Raw genomic sequence first — 16,873 nt, 5'->3', positions numbered from 1 at the left:
AGTGAGAGGGTGTAGCGGGCACTCAACGTTCGTAAAGCTTTGCAGATAACCAGGGTGGGGGCGATAAAAGAGGAGGTAATTAAGATTTTGCAACAGCTGAGGAAAACAGGATAGAAAAGGAGCAGTCTCCAAGGTGGATAAAAGCTAATAGGAGTCAAATGAGATAAATGAAGGCTTTATTGCCAACAATAGCCCCGTAATAACAATGGAAAGACCTTCTGAATATCTTCTGAAACAGTACTCATCAACCTGACATCCTTGCTCTTTTGAACAATAGCCCCCCGTTCTTCCCAGCTCTCCAGATGTGTGTCACACATACACACATCTGGAGATGTGTATATATATACTTCTGACTTATGGCGACTCTTTCCAGAGTGTTCTGGTAGAGAATAAACAGAAGTGGTCTACCCTTCCCTCCTTCTGGATGCATTCAAGGCCACCCAGGCTGGCTCTTCTCCCAGGAGGCGCAAGTGGGGAATCAAACTCCTAACCTCTGGCTCAGCAGTCAGGTGAGAAGTACCTTTCACTTCACATTTCCTGCTCCAGTAACCGACAGCCTGCAGTAGCCAGAATAACTCGGCTTCAAAGTCCCTGGTGTTTGCCTGACCTGCCCCTTAAACCAGAGCGAGATGAGTCACAGGTTTATAGGGCAGGGTGCCAAGTTAGACAAAGAAGAGTGATGAGCAAACCATTAAAAAAAAAGGAGAGGGGGGGGAGCTCAAGGATCTATGGAAAATTTTCCCCGAGCCCAAGCCATCCCATGAGCCTCACACCACACTGATGCTCTATTATGACTGCTGTATTAAAATGCAAAGAGGACCCAAGATGAGTGGAGGACATTTTCCTCAATGCCTCTGTCCCGCCCATGGCTTTGGCCCCTTTTTTTCCCACCCTGTTTCAACATTGCTCAAGGTGAACGCAAATCACTTCTGCAGCTCTGACTGAACAGAGTGAAAAATGCAGAGGACAAGCGGTGATGATGGCATACTGAAATATATTCTCACTTGGGCAATTACCGGAGCCCTAATGAACAGTCACGAGCCAGAGAACCCCTTGAGGCTCGGAGGCATAACAGGAAGCATCCATTTAAATAGATGAGAGCAGATGAGATAATAATGGTGGGGAAAACCCTCTGTTCCCAGAGAGCTCTCGGGCAAATGGGTGTGAAGAGACGTAGTTAGATAACTGTAGCTGAGAAGGGAAGGAGAAAATACGGTCTTAGAAAGAATTCTGAGAAACTGATCAAAGCCATGGTGAACTACAAGGGATATTTACAAGATCAGAATAGATTCACTCACATACTGCCATATTCAGATTTACACGGCTTTCTTGTACATGATTGATGCTGCTGTTTAAATCATCAAGTAGCCCACTCATATTGGAAAAGTGCAATAGCTAAGCTGCTTGTTAAATAAAAGCTGCTTTTTTTCAACAAAGAAAACATTTCCCATGAAAGCCATTCTCTCACTCAAAAAGCTCACTCATCCCCCGGTCTTTGATCTGTTCTGTACAGTTACCAGATAAACCCAAAATTCATGACATTATCTGAGTCACAGGCTCTTGAGCGGAAAGGGATTAAATTTACGGGCACAACCTCTCCCCACAAAAAACAAAAGTAAGTTCAAAGCAGAGTGGAAGGATTTTATACTGTAGTTGTTTATTACTTTAAAAAAAGTTTTTTACAAAGGTATAAAATCGTCCAACATAACTGCAATGCAAGAGGAGATTGTGAAAAGGCGACAAGAGGCACACCGTTTTTTATTTACAAAACGTTCACACCAATTTTTTAAAAGGCTGATTCAATACAGCAGCTTTTTTGCCACTCTTCTGCTCACATCAAGAACACATTTTTCAGAGGAATCACAGGTTACAGTCTGTAGAGTAACCCCCCTAAATAGGCAAGGCGAGAAAGGTGAGTTGTAGGATTCAGGAGAGCATGACAGAAAGAATGAGGCTTTAAAGCAGGCACCGTGTTCCCAACCGTGCACAGTTCTATATCATCAAGGAATGACAGATGTTTGTCAGTCTCGTGAACTGCCAGAACCGAGCTGATGTCCCAGGCAGCTGTTGATGGGTAGATGTTCTGAAGCAGCCAACACGCAGCAATAAACCGCCTTTAGGTTATAAACACGCTCCTTGGTGGTCCAAGAAGTTTCTTATTCTCCCTTTAAGCAGCAGATCAATCTTGCAGCACTAAGACATCAGACAAGTCCTCCATGCCCTGCAGCCTCAGGTTCTGGAGACAAAAAGGAGGAAAACCAACAGCATCAGTTTGTTCACCGTAGCCAGGAGGATGATCGCTAGAATGCATGGATGGCCTGAAAAAAATCACCCCGGCTTGCCCTCCAGGTTGTTCACACAGATGCTTGGGCTATACACACCTTTTCATTAGCCAAGTGCAAGAGGGAAGCAAACGCCAAGGGTACGGACAAGTTCTTGGCCATCACGGAAGGCAGCCTGCAAGAGACAAACAAGCACGGCAGAATTCAAGCACCTTCCACTTTGACTGACTCCTGTCTGTTAGTGGACACATGTTGCATTCCCTCAGCTGCTTACAAAGAGGTGAGCCCGACTGATCACCAGAGGATTTACGTCAAAGTTTGATTGCATGGTTCAGAGCCTTTTGTGTTATTGTGTGCTGGTAGAACTACGGTAGTAATTCATAACTGTGTGCTGTCGTATTGATTCTGAGTTATGTGTTACTCTTTCCAGGGTTTTCCTGCTGCAGAATAGTCAGAAGTGGTTTATTATTCCCTTCTTCTGGGAGTGCCCTGGGACTGTGCAGCCGGCCCAGAGCTACATGGGCTGGCTCTACTCACAGGAGGTACAAGTGGGGAAGAGAAGTCCCAACCTCGGGCTCTGCAACCGGATTACCTAAACCACTGAGCAACCCAGACCGCTGGTGGAACAAAACCACGGTTCAATCACAGACCGAGGCATCTCAGACAGTTATTTGCGAGAGTGCCTCTCAGAAGGTATTGTCCAAGGGCAATTTAAACGGTGCCACGCGATGGCTGGCTTCAACACTTGGCCACAAATGTCGAGAGTGCAGTAAAGGAGGACATCACGGTCTTGATGGCCTGAAGTACCTGTGAAGCAGATCCTTAGTGATGCTACTGAAGACCTTCTGACCGGATACCATCGAAGCATTGGTGCTTTTCTCCACAGCTTCATTCTACAGAAACAGGACCAACATTTTAAAGATGACCTTCAGACGGGACGTTTACGAGGCAGGGCAGGCTGCGCTTTCATTTCCGGACAGTGCTGTAGTGTTTTCAGGTGTTCTGCCGGATCGCCTGCCTTAAAGGACTGTTGCAGAGATTTCAAGATACGGCACAAATGTGCTTCCAGCATTTGAATGTGCTGAATCTTATTTTACTGCCGCTTCCAATTCTCTGCTTAAGAGTTAAGCTCAGGTTTTAAAGCAGGGGCCTAGTCCTCAAAACTGCAAAGACACATTTTGAAACCAACCACTGTCTGGTGCAATACAAAGAGCAACTGCAGGGCAGAAGGTGTTCCGATCATCGGAGGGGGATCAATTCTGCACATTCGGTTTTGTTTTAAGGGCTGAGTTATGTGTATTTAAGAAAAACACAGACACAGCTATGATTCCTTTTATTTACTGTGTTTTCCCTGCAGTTTAGCATTTTTTAAAGAGAAAGAGGCTGCCCCAAACCTAGGCCCCCTGCTGATACTGCTGTGCCAGGGAATCAGATGGCTCCAGATTACGAGCAAGACCCCACAAAGCCAGCCAAGACACAGGATAGGAAGGGACTGAGAATGACCCGAGGGAAAGAAAACATGACTTAGCAGCAGAGATTCTGGGGTTACTGTGATGTCTACCTCTTCCTTAGTTTGAGTCTTTGGGCCATCCGTCAGAAGGACCCACATGGTCTGCTTCAGCCTCTTCATGTCCATCTTCTTGGCTGTCTTGGCATACTGAATATCTATTTTGTTCACCTGGAAATGGGAAGACGCCCAATCAGAAGAGCACAGCTAATCAACCTTGACATAAGCCACGGATGGTGGGAAAAAGGAGGACAAAACAAGGCAGCCACCCAAGAGGAGCAAAGACAGGTTTCCAAAGGTGCCCCTCCAGGCATCCAGGCACGTGTTGCTCTGTGCACTACCCACTACCTATCCCATGCTCCCCGCAGCACTCCAGGTGGCCCAGCAGAAATCTCGTAAACCGAGGCAATGGAGCTAAAACCACAGGCAGCACTTTTGAGGGTCAGCAAAAATCTTGAAATCTCTGACCCAGATTCCCCATCACCCAGCCAGAGGGGGAGAAGGCTGCAGCTCCTACAGGAGCTAAAGAAGGAGGGATCTATACCAACCAAGTGCCGGGAGGAAAAAACAACAACACACAACTGTAACTCCAAACCACACGGAAGAGAAGTCTCACCTCAGGGATGTAACTGCCTTGTGCAGTAAGAGACGAAAGAAAATAGCAGCAGCAACAATGAAAATACCAGCATGGGTTCAAACCAGATTCCTGCCTGTTCGCCCCTCAATAAAGGGGGACGGACTTCAGGGAGAGTTTCTGTTTCACAACTGCTTGTATAGTAACTCCTCCAAACATCACAGCCTTGGTTATGTGGATCTGGTTCTGGCGTCCTGTACAAGCTGTAGGCTAAATCTTCAGCTAAGGACCGACTCCTTTTGTGCACCATAGGGAAGGTTTAGAAAGGAAGACACGTAGCAGTAATACAACGGCGCTCACCTTCTGTGGCTCAGCCACCAGGTTCGATTCACCGTAAGTGGTGATGTTGAGCTCGACGCCGCCTCCCTCATGTCCGGCCTCTTCGTCTGCTGCTCCAGCAGGATTGGCCGTCATTTCAAACATCCCACCCTGGCCCACAAACCCCAGAGGATCATCATCATCATCGCTGTCAGCATCCTGAACAGGAAGGAGAAACCAACAGGAATGAAATCAAATGGGTCACACCCTCTTTCCCACATAGGGAGATGTCTAAAAAACAACAACACAAAACCACCAGTGGCTGAGATGTCCCACCAATCGGAAGGTTTTCCCAAGAGGAAGCTGCTATCACGGGATCTCAATCACTGAAGCAGTACCGTGCATTCACATCCATGTCCAGAAGGTGAAAACCCTTGTTTTACTGAGCAAGCATTCTGAACGCTGACTTCTCCCATCTCACACCCCCTTTAAATTGTTTAGGAATGAGTTTCAGGGGACGTGCAACTCTTAGAACCCTGAATGTGAATGTTACTGGACTACAACTCCCATTATTTCTGGCCAGGCGCTGAGTGGGGTTGATGGGAGAAGGAGTGAGACGCCATCTGCTTGGCCACAAGTCCTCTGACCCTGCCATGGGTCCCCAACCCAACTCCACTGCAAATAGTGGAAACATCTACGAAAACTATAGACAAAAAGTGGCTTCGAGTTCTTTACGGCTCCAGCCTGGATGCTTTGCAACCCCACAGCGGCTTTTCCATGAAAGCTTCCCATGGATATACACAGATGAGGTCACTCGCTTCATCTGTTTAAAAGGCTCTAGGATGGATTTTATGGAAAAAAACCACTGACAACAAAGTCCATGGAAGACCCATGCCATCTGAAGGTTTTGCACAATCCTCTCCCGGGTTTGTTCTCAATGAGGTCATCTGGAGGTTGGCGGCAACAGCCGGAGGACAGCACCTGGCCTTATCGCTGCTTTACACCCGAGCAGATGAGGGGCTGCAGCAGCGCCCGACAGCCGTCACCAACGGCTCCAGAAAGAAAACTTCAGTCCTGGCAAGACAGAGTTGCTGCTCGCAGGCAGTTCCCAGTCAGACCGATTGTGCTCAGCCAGTTTTAGAAGGGAGGGAGCCTCCACTAAAAGGATTAAGCTCACAATCCAAGGGGGCTCAAAGTGCCATTGTTGCGACCGGAAGCTGAACTGGGTGGAGTGCCTTCAGGCAGCCAAGGCTGATACGTACTGCAGGGAAGTTAATAATCATCTACACTCCCATTATCTCTACAGGTGTTTCCAGAGAAAGCGTTCGCTATGCAGCTTCCTTGCCGCGTTCATGGAATTTTACTGAGGATCCAGATGACATCATGATCCGGTTTGTAGCCAGCTCCACCTTCTCACGGCTGCATCCTCTAACCCCCCCCCCCCCACGATGACATAACGGGCCCAGAAAGGAAGGAAGGAAGGAAAAGCAGAGTTGTTTCTTCCCCCGCCCCACCAGGTGGCATGGACAGGAGAGCTTGCAGCTGAGATGCAGCAGGAAGAACAGTCCTCTTTCGGGGCACCTTCCTTTCTCGTTCACTTGCTGACCAATTTCAGTTACGGAGGCCAGTAAAACAAGTTCTCCTTTCTCAGAAAGGCTCTGAGTTTATAAAGCAGCAATAAATCTCACTGAACAGAGGAGTCCTAAACATGTGTAGGACCTGGCCATAACACCGCAGGCAACTCAGCAGGTCTCCGTGGGCTTTTGAATTTTTTTTAACCTTTAATTGGATTTTAATGTAAAAATTAATGCTAAAATAAAGCCATTCTGAAACTGTACAAGAACTGCCTCCTTTTTTGAAATGAAGACGAAAAGATGAAACCGAGACTCATCTGGTAAACGTCACCTGCTGCCTTTTCCCTCTGAAGAGACTCAACACAGGAAATCAAAGAATTCCTTCAAATGCGGAGGATGGCCGTGTCTGCAGTTTTTGTGGCCTGACTTTGAAATGACCCAAAAAACCAAGAGACGAGGCTTGATAACGACAAAAAACAACCAAGCAGCTTTCCTAAGCTGGGCTTTGCAGCTCGTTGGGAATACCAGGATTTCTAATAAGGGTCATGTTTTGTCTTCTGCTTTTGACGACGGCTATTTCCATGAGAACCCACATTCAGGGAAACAGAGAAAACGTGAGTGGCTAAGGCTGAGCAGTAGCACGTGGAGGAACTAACTTGCCCAAGACCAACCTGGACGGAGCACAGAAGCCACGAAGGCAGGTGAGCCGATCCTGGCCGGTCACCTCCTTGCTCTCTCACCTCCCTCTCCCTTTGTGCATCCTCGATTCTTTTTCTTTCAAATTCTTTATCCTATCTCAGGATTTTTAAGTGCACAGCATAGTTTCTACATTTCACTAGTTTTCCCCTTCCAGTGCTTCAACAATTGAGCACAGATTAAACCCATGTTAACTTTCCAGTTGCCAGTCACAAAAACAAACACACTAAATGCAAGATATGTGAGTGAGTTTATCCTATACTCTGTGACAAACAGATGCCTCCAATCGGTTGGGGAGCACTCTGAACAATTGCTAAATGTATTATCTAGTCTGACCCTGAACAAAATCTCTGCCAGTGTTGCCACCAAAAGGAACCACTAAGGTTCTGAAGTTTGCTACGGCTGCTGATACTGTGAGCCAACATTTACTGCTCCCAGCAAAAAACAATACACAAGGAAGGATGCAGTCCACAACGGAGACAGCACCTCCTATATCTGCAACTCACCTGCAATGCAGGACAAAAATTGGAGATATCATTGGGATTATTGTAATCGTACTCTCCTACTTCATCGTCACGACTGGGAGAGCTGTTCTGCAGAGGCGCCTTTAACAGCTGCAGGAATGGAACAAAACAACAGATGAATTGGGAGAAATTAGGAGATCAGGCATCCGTGGGAAGGAATAGAAGAACTGTTAAATAAAATTGGTGAGTTCATGGCAGAAACTCTCTTCAAACTGTTCTGCTCAGAGCATCTACGTGAGGATCCAACCAAGTCAAAATTGCACGAACCAATGTGAGGGCCGTGGTCAGCAGATAAAGCTTACCCGGTGGGCTGGTTTGAGAAAGAGGCGGGTGAGGTTGTCCGGGTCATAACGGAAATCCGCAGGGAGGGTGTTGCTTTTCTTATTTTGACCTTCAAGGGTCGACTTCGATAGAGTTGTGGCTGCCTGTTTAAAGAAGATTCAAAGCCAACAGAATTCAAGCATCATTCTTTTCAAAAGCCTCATTAATTTAGTCTCCGCAACAGACATGTAAGCTCAATGCCGTGTCACAAATCAGCTGTTCTCAATTCAGAAACCATGTCGCATCATGGCTAATCAAGCTCCAACTAGGGTAGGGGTAGGCCCTAGAGATGGCCACAGACTCTGGTCTGGCTTCACAGCTGTTCCGTGGGTGCCCACTCCGAGGCAGCAGCGCGGCTTCCGGGACCCGCCTCTTCCGGCGGCTGCCCACTCAAAAGATTGCAAGGGCTACTTCCCAAGAAGAATCCTACCAAGGTTGACATGCCTACCCGGGTTTTGCGGAAGTAAGGGTCAAAGTCAACCTCCTCTTCAAAGTGGAGCTCAAATGCTTTCTTTGCTGCCTTCCTTCTGCTCACTTTTTCAGGATTGGCATCACCTGTGAAGAGTGGGAAGGAGACCAAAGGCTTGGCTAGATCTGCTACAGAAGACTTGAGGAGGAGGATTTTAAAGTTTTGTTTTACTTGATTTGGGGCTGCTGCTTTTCGCCAAGCAGAGGCATACCGCCTGAAATTTAAAGATCGGCACAGGTGCCCCTAGGCCCTGGACGCGATTGGTAAAACAACATTCCATTCCATATTTAATGAAATGCATCATCCACAACAGGATAGCTAATGGAGACGTCAAACCTTAAGGGTGAATTTGGAGCAACTGATCATGTTCTAAAGCCTACGGTTTTTAGTAGCAGTTTTTGAGAATCATTTTTTAAATATAGTGAAATATGATACAAACTTGTTTCCTTAAATCTTCTGACTCCACGTCCATCACCCTACGCACTGCGCCACACTGGCTACACACTTCAGGGAGTCACAGACAACTGCTTACTAGTCACCGGAAGACAGATTTTCATGACAGTTGTGCATTATGTATATTACTCTCTCCCATAAAATTTTGGAAATGTTTTGATGACTTAGATTTGCTGGAAGAGAGCTTGGCTGGGTAAAAGCAACTCTGAATTAATCTGTGTGTCTTTGTTGAACAGGCAACCTTGCGAACCCATCGCCTTCAAATCCATACCTTTATGGCGAGGCTTGAAACGCCAGTGCTCTGGGCCTGCCCACATGGACATGATCCGGGGGCTGAAGTAAGAATACTCGCTGGGGTTCATGGACACATGAAGGCACAGGGACCCGACATCACCTTCCCCCAAAGGAACCACATCTTTTCTGGAAGGAAACACAAACACACCCGTTATTCAATTCCCAGGCTGTACTGTATTTATGAAAGATGATTCTTTCGAGTGGTCATACATCCCTCCTTCAAAATTTCATTTTCTGCTATCCTTGCAATGCAGGGAGCGAAATAGCTCAGAGTGAAGATTAAGATTCTGAAAGGCCGACCCAAAAAAATAGCCCAAATCTGGACTTACGGTACCTGGAGCTTCCCGGTGCCATCCTACATGCCTCCAGCTTCTCTGAGAATTCCCCGAGGTCCCTTGCCACTGTCTTGTCCAGAGCATCAGCATCAAAATCATCCTCCACCACAGCGTCCCCAGGGTCACTGTCAACCTCTGCGTCGATATCGAATGCCTGGTCACTCTTCTTAAATTTCTCCAGTAGAGCCGATACCGACTGAAGACACCAGAGGATGTAAAAGGGAATCCTTTATCACGGAAGGACTATGAAAACAGAACCACCGACCAACCAAACAAACAAAATCTGCACCAGCTGTAAGATTCTGTCCAGCCCACCTTCCACTCCAAACTCAGAAGGATAGGATTTGGAACAAGGAGCAGCCAATGTGTGCATCTTATTCATGCATAACATTAAGGCTACAGCTGCCTCAGTCCTGAAGGTAAAGAGCTTAGCAACATAGTCTCAGAAGAGGTCTACAGAGGAGAAATGTAGGGGGGCATGGAAAGGCAGGTGGGATGGCCTGAAGACAGATCCTCCATCACTGAGCAGTAATAAGGACTTCTCAGCATAGATAACCAAAGAAATACTGTATGTGAATATCTGTATGGCACAGATGTCTCTGGAGTCTGTTTTTTGTGTGTGTGTGACAACTGTTAAAATTGCCCGTCCCTGTCATGTTTGTGTTTCCATTTTCCCAACTTTCTTTCCTTCTCCCACCTGTGTATGACCCAAGGCTTCACTCTATGTGTTTGATGAAGTGGGTTGAGCTCTACAAAATCAGATGTCAAATAAAACCCATTAATTTTTATGGTTCTTTGTGGCTCTTTGTAGGATCTCTCTTTGTAATCCCTCTTTGCTGCAAGAGATTAATACTTCCACCCCCACCCCCCAAAAAAGGAATCTGGTAAACAACTAGAAAAACAGGAAAGGAAAGAAACGCCAGGCAGAAATTGCCTGGAATCCTGTTGCAGGATCCACGCCACTCGCTTCACCTGGTGCACAGACGGGAGACAGGGCAACGTACCTCATTATGGGTGTCACTGTTCCACTGAGTAAACCGAAAGCCGGCCAAGGAGGGGCAAATGGGGCGCTTTTCACCGCACTGCAGAAGGATGGCTAGAAAGGAGGACAGAGAAGGAGAGCATAAAGATGAAACATAAAGATGAAGCCTCGTCAAAACTTTTATGCCACCCTGCTTCTCAACAACTCAAACATTCTGGATAAAAAGGAGAGCCTCAACCCTGATTCTTGCAACAGGAGTTATTTAAAGGTGGACTGCTGGTATCTGATGGCATCATCTCCATGGTTTAGATCTCTGGCTGCAGAGCCAGAGGTTAGGAGCTTGATTCCCTGTGAAATAGAGCCAGCCTGTGCAGCCTTGGGCCAGCTGCATAGCCCCAGGATAGCTCCGGAAGAAAGGAATCAGAAACTGCTCCTGAGTACTCTCTACCTGGACAACCCTGAAATCCATCCGTCCTTCCTACCGGCAGCCTGGTGCCTCAAATCTCCGGGACAGAGAAGCACCAAGCCTCCTGCTGCCAGTAAACACCTCTTTTCAGAGTTTAGCTCCCAGAAACACTGGGGATGCAATAAGTCTAGAGGGAAGGAAAGGTTTTAGAAACACATCCTGGAGCTGAGGGCCAGCCCTCCTGTGGGGGAGGCATAGGCTCCCCCACAGAAGGGAATCCATTAGTTTCCAAATAGAACTTTCCCCAGGAGATTGAAATACACAACTGAGCGCTATACTGCCCTGAAATAAAAATCTGGGGGATCATCTTTTGGAGGGGTGGGAAGCAAAGGGGGTGGCGATTTCCAGTTGATCCTACCTTAAGTTGATGCCAGCGTAGCTAAGCGACTTGAGGCTCTCCTTCAGCTCACAGCTGAGCGCTTACCTTTTAAGCCGGCCACTTTCACATCTGAAGGACTCGGCAACTCAGGGGTCACGGAAGAAGGCAGAGGCATGACCATGGAATCAAACAGGACTTTGCTGAGGTGGCTATGAGTATGAAGTGTGGTGAGGAAAACGCCGGCTGTACTGCACTCGTCGAAGGAGGTCGCCATGCGCTGGAACGTGGGATCAATCTGAGCAAGAGGGCAGAAAAAGTGTCACAGAAGCGTTCGGCTTAAATGTCCAAGTCGTGACGTATGGTGGCTTGTCTCCTGATACATCTTCTCCATTCCCTTGGACCCGATCTGCCACAAGAGCTGGTTTCTTTCATCTCAAGTTTCCACCACTTTTGCTCTGTACTTTTCCCACATGACTTCTTGTAACAGCTTCCTGTGCTCATCTTCTGCCACTCGATTCCCAGTGTTGGTGTAATAGTATTAAAAATATGAGCCTGTTACTTCTCTAATTCGTCTCAGAGGCGTACCTGGCCCTTTTCCCTCAGGAGAGGCAGCCTTTACTTCCCTCTCCCCCTCACAGCTGCCTTGACTGAGTGCTACATCTTCTCTCCCTCCTCCCTTTTCCTCTGCTTGGGCAGTTGCAGGCCAAAGGGACACACAGCACCGGGGGGGGGGGGGCGTTGTGCCTCCATCCAGCAACCCGTGGCTCTTCTGAGGAACCGAAGCCCTCTCACCCAGACGGGAGAGCAACCCCTCTGTTTGGGTTCAGGGGGTTGGCTGCTCTAATTGCCCAAGCTGGCTGGACTCCGATGGGGCTGTTTAAATGGACTGACCCACAGAGGCAAAGCCCCATCGCATTTCTCCACTGTCCAAATTCCAGCTCCTCTAACTAGGTTTTAGAAAACAGACAAAACGTGCACTAAGCACAACTACTTTTGAGAATGGCCTCCCGAGCAAGTTTCCTCACCTGACTCCGACGATCTGCCTCCGAGACGTTGATATTATTCAGATTCTGTTCAATGGTTTTGTACAGGTGCTTCCTTTTATTCGGATGCTTCTTGGACCTCTCAGACTCGCCATTCTCTCCACCTAGAAGAAAGACCGTCTCTTGGAGGGGGGGGGCTTGCCGAAAGGTTAGCAACCTCTGGCTAAAGCCAGGCACAAACATCTGCTGCCCTTTGTGACAAAATCCACAAAGCCAGCTATTGTGTTTGCCTTTGTCGAGATTGTACATTTATTTTGTGCCCCTTTCTCAGAAGATCAGCCCCCCTCCCACCCCTTTAATTACAAATTGGAATGATTTATATGCAAGCCTAATGAAAAAATGCAGGTAGGATGAGAAAATAGCAAGGGTCTCTTTGATACTGGTTATCTTGAGCTGCTTCAAGATTCCCAGGAGACGCATGTGCTCGCTGGCAAGGACAGTTGCCCATCAATCTTTTGCTGCTCCTGCCACTGTTGCTTCCTTTGAAACATCTTAGTCAGATACCAGACTTGAGAACGTGGCTTTTACTGCACTCTGTATTTCTCAGTTCTACTGCAGAAGTACAGGAAAGAGAAGCATTTATTGTCTAAAGAACCCTGGGAGACTGGTTTAGAGGTGGCACAACATCTCTCTTTAGAGTGTCCGAAGTCACAGCAACCACGATGATGTTCAGCCTCTGGCAGGAGAGGAACAACAACAGGTAGAGGTTTATGCCTAGAAACCCATAGACAAGCTAAATCCTACGGGATCACAGGAAGCTGCATCATAAGTGGTCAAACTATTTAACCTGCTGCGATTCAGGTTCCTTAGTTCTCCAAGGTTTGTTTGTTTATGTATTTTATTTATATCCCACCTATCTGGTCTTATGACCACTCTAGGTTGCCAGTAAAGAGTTTTCTCCCATTCCTGCTACCTGAAATCCTTTAAAGTCAAGAATGAGGGATGTGAGGGGGTTGAATGTGGAATCCTGGTCATGCAAAAGGGGTGTGCTCCACACAACTGGACTCTTCCAAGGCATCAAGCTCTTCCCAGACACCACACTCCGAATGTTACACGGCTAATTTGTGTCAAGAGGCCCACCTCTTTCCTGGCCCTCCGCAGCCTCGCCCGGTGCCGACTCTTTGCCCAGCCCTCCCAGAACCCGGTAAACGTCGGCATGGACGGCGTCCACTCTCACGGCGTAAATCTTTGCACTGGCATCCAAGGTACCAGCTGCTACCTGCAAGAAGAAAGAACACAGAGAAAGGTGTTAAGAGCCTGGGGTGTGGGCAAGAAGGGGCTCATTGCCATCCGGTTAGTTGCATGATAAGGGCTGGCCAAGCTTCTTTCTTTCGCTATCTGTCCTTTCCAAACTTCTGCACGCTTCCAGAACCCATCTAAAAAAGATAGCAGAACACTCTTCCTATCCAGGCTGGTGTCTCCTGAGTGAACGTAATCTTCCCCTCCAACAGCTCCTTGCATACAGAACGGGCCGTTGAGAGTCTGGACAGTGGGGACCGAAAGGATCCGCTTTGCTGGGGCCGGATGCACAACAAAGCTATGTTTATAGCTTGGGCTACGGTAGGTAGAGAAGGCACAGTTAGACACAGGAAGCCCTACAATGGGCAGGCGCGCAGAGAAAGCGACCCAGGAGTCTCCACAGTTAGCCCAACATGTCCTGCGTGGGGGGCCAGGGAACGCAACTGGGAAGAGTTCTGACCTTGAAGTTGGTGAGTTCAGAGTCCTTCTGCTTGAGTATTTCGGTCATATAGTCAATGAGGTGCAAACCAAAGGCATTCTTTGTGGTGATTTTCTGGAAGGGAGAAAGGTTGTTTTGCATTTACAGACAAAACTGCTCTCCCGTGCGGAGTCAAGGTCAGCCTTTGCAACAAAAACAATCTTAGATTATGCACCAAGCTCCCCTGGCTTCTACAAGGTGTATAAGAGTATAGTATTATTGGGCTAAATCTTACAGGAACGAGACCAGACCCGAGGCCCTTCTGCACTCCCAGGGAATATACACGGTCCTGCCTATAACACCCAGAGGAGTTCTTGGGAGGCAGGAGCTGTCACTGACGTGAACAAGCAGAAGCTGTACTCACGTTTTCTGTTGAAAGTTTGATGCATGTGGAATAGTGGTCTGCTATCTGAGCATTTGACAACTGTGGAATCGCTGGCAAGGATGTTTCTGCTTGTCTAAAAGAAACAAATGAACAAAAAAGGTACAGTAAACATACACAATAGTGGACTGAGAAGCCGGAAACTGATCAGCTTTCCTTCCCTTGACAATTTCCCACTCAACAGAAGCAGAAAAAAAGCCAGTCTCTATGCTGTTTATATCGTAAAGGCCCCACTTGACAGCCCCAACCCATATCCTGGCATGTCCTACAGTTCTGCAGTACAAGAAACAGTTCAATAGATGCAGGTGATTTGGGCAAGGATTGTTCTTACTTGCTGGAGGGAGACTGTAAAGACAGGGGCGATTCTGTGCTAAATTGCAGGTCAACAACTCTGGAGCGCCGCCGCCGCTTCCTCTCCTGCTCATCGTCATTCCCCGGGCAATTCTCCAGCACGGGGGTGCCACAGGCGCTCAGGGGCTGCCGTATAGTGCCAGGGGACACAAAGACGCTGTCCGAAGAGCTGTTTCCTTGGCAGCCAGCAGAGTGGGGGGTGGAGGAGCTCATGATGGCTAGGAAGGGGGAAGAACAGGCCATGAGATTTGCACTGTCGCTGTCAGGGCACCAAATCCTCTTCAATAAAACTGTTATGGGGCTCCTCTCCCCTAAACATGTGCCTTCGAACATTCTCTTGGCCACTTAGCACAATCCATCACTGCATTTTTCTTTCTCAGAGACACCAGATTGAAAAGACACAGAAAAGCTCAGAGGACAGAAATATGGCAGGAAAGAAGCTTCAAGCAAGGAGAGGTCGAATGTTTGCCATGACTGAGTTCTTACGAGAGAGCCCGGTCCCGGGAAGGGATTCATGCGCTGCCATCAGGCATGCATCGGCCATGTGCGGAACTGCTCAATATCTGTGTCCTGACTTCAGCCACACATAGGAAGCCTTAAGATTTCCTACGTGTGGAAACCTTAAGACTTATTTATTAGAATTATTGCTTTTCATGCTTAATCTGTTTTGAGTGATGCTTAAAACCCTGCCACAAATCCACTAGTGCAGCCTTGAGAAAGCCACTGGAGACCAATCCATCCACGACTCCCTGCAAGGGCACGCGCGCCACGGACACTCTCTCCCTCTCTGCGCGCGCGCTTCCCACCAAGACCTCCCGCCCGCCCGCAGGCCTCGGAAGGAAGGGAACGGGTGGGACCCCGTTCGGAAGGCCCGCCAGATGGAGCACCGCCCCTCCTTGGACCAATCAGGGACCCGCTCCCTCCACTCGACCAATCCACAGGCCTCCCTTCAAAGGTTCCAGAGAGGCATCTTCCAGCGCTCTCCATTGGCCAAGCTCTCCCACTCTCGACCAATCAGAGGCCAGCCCTACTATTTCCCTCCCGCCCAAACTCCCTCGGTTCTTTTCCTCACAGAAAATGGCCTCAAGAGGGGCGGCGGCGACGGCGGCAGACCCAAGAGGAGCCACCAGACCTTTTTCAGTCTTGGAGGGGCCGACGCGGGGCCTCACCTCTCTCGCCAGGCAGGGCTCACGGGGGCCGCTCGCTCGGAGTCCTCAGGCCGCAAGTGTCCCACCTGCGCCCGGCCGAATAAGGTCTCCTCCCTCCGGGAGTCTCCTGACGATTTGAAACAGCCCGCCGTGTGACGTCATCACGTCCGCGACGTGCTCGGAGGGAGGAGCCAAATGAATGGGAGGAGCTAAGGCGGAGCAGCGAGAAAGGGGAAGCATAAACTAATGAAAAAGTAAGAGAAGACCATCGCCTCAAAGGCAGGGAATGAAGACGGGATACATGCAAGTTTTTTTTTCAGAAGAAGTGGATTTTTTTTTTTGGATCCATGAAACCTAACAAACAGTGGAATATTCTGCCTTTCCTCTTCCTCCTTCCAGATGCTCAGCGGCCCTTTTTTGGACAAGGCTCTTAGGCTCCGGCGGTTTCAGAACCACCTCCTCTAGTCACTTCTTGCCCCCACTTGACCCTCCAGTGGTGAAAATGGCAAATAATCATGCTAACTACCGTTGTATACGCATTGCTTTCAACTTGAAATATTGTATTTCATTATTGCAAGCTGCCTTGGGTCCTTTTCAAGGAGAAAGGTGGGGTAAAAAAATATTTAGATAACAAAAGATTAAATAAATAATAAGTAGCAGAGTCGCCTGCTTTGTAGCTACAGTACAGTAGTTAGTTTTCACTGGGAACTAATTGTTACAAAGTCATTTTAGGTGTAATAAAAACATCTGTGCAACTTTTGAAAACAACTTAGTTTTAAAAAATTACTTTTAAGGGGTTGTTTTTCAGGTTGCAGGGACGTGGTGGCGCTGTGGGTTAAACCGCAGAAGCCTCTGTGCTGCAGGGTCAGAAGACCAGCAGTCGCAAGATTGAATCCACGCGACAGAGGGAGCGCCCGTCGCTTGTCCCAGCTCCTGCCCACCTAGCTGTTTGAAAGCATGTAAAAATGAGAGTAGATAAATAGGTATCACCACGGTGGGAAGGTCACGGCGTTCCGTGTCTAAGTCGCACTAGCCATGTGACCACGGAAGATTGTCTTCGGACAAACGCTGGCTCTATGGCCTGGAAACGGGGATGTTTCACATCATCCTCATCATCT

The 16,873-nt window shown here is 48.1% G+C and overlaps 1 protein-coding gene across 1 annotated transcript; it reads right to left on the bottom strand.

Moving 5' to 3' along the window:
- Positions 1–1,740: 1,740 nt before the first annotated feature.
- Positions 1,741–15,933, bottom strand: NCAPH (non-SMC condensin I complex subunit H). Its single transcript, XM_020780196.3, has 18 exons — positions 15,777–15,933; positions 14,588–14,825; positions 14,239–14,332; positions 13,857–13,949; positions 13,238–13,376; positions 12,140–12,261; positions 11,220–11,409; positions 10,352–10,443; positions 9,347–9,543; positions 8,990–9,138; positions 8,245–8,351; positions 7,778–7,900; positions 7,458–7,565; positions 4,724–4,900; positions 3,844–3,960; positions 3,090–3,175; positions 2,382–2,457; positions 1,741–2,236 (listed from the first exon to the last, which is right to left on the bottom strand). The coding sequence occupies exons 2-18, from the start codon at positions 14,818–14,820 to the stop codon at positions 2,180–2,182; spliced, it is 2,160 nt and encodes a 719-aa protein (XP_020635855.3). The 5' UTR covers positions 14,821–14,825; positions 15,777–15,933; the 3' UTR covers positions 1,741–2,179.
- Positions 15,934–16,873: the final 940 nt, after the last annotated feature.

This window comes from Pogona vitticeps, chromosome 8 (genome assembly GCF_051106095.1).
Source record: "Pogona vitticeps strain Pit_001003342236 chromosome 8, PviZW2.1, whole genome shotgun sequence".
Taxonomy (NCBI): Eukaryota; Metazoa; Chordata; class Lepidosauria; order Squamata; family Agamidae; genus Pogona; species Pogona vitticeps.
The sequence above is the reverse complement of the archived record's forward strand: the minus strand, read 5'-3'. Positions and strand labels throughout refer to the sequence as shown.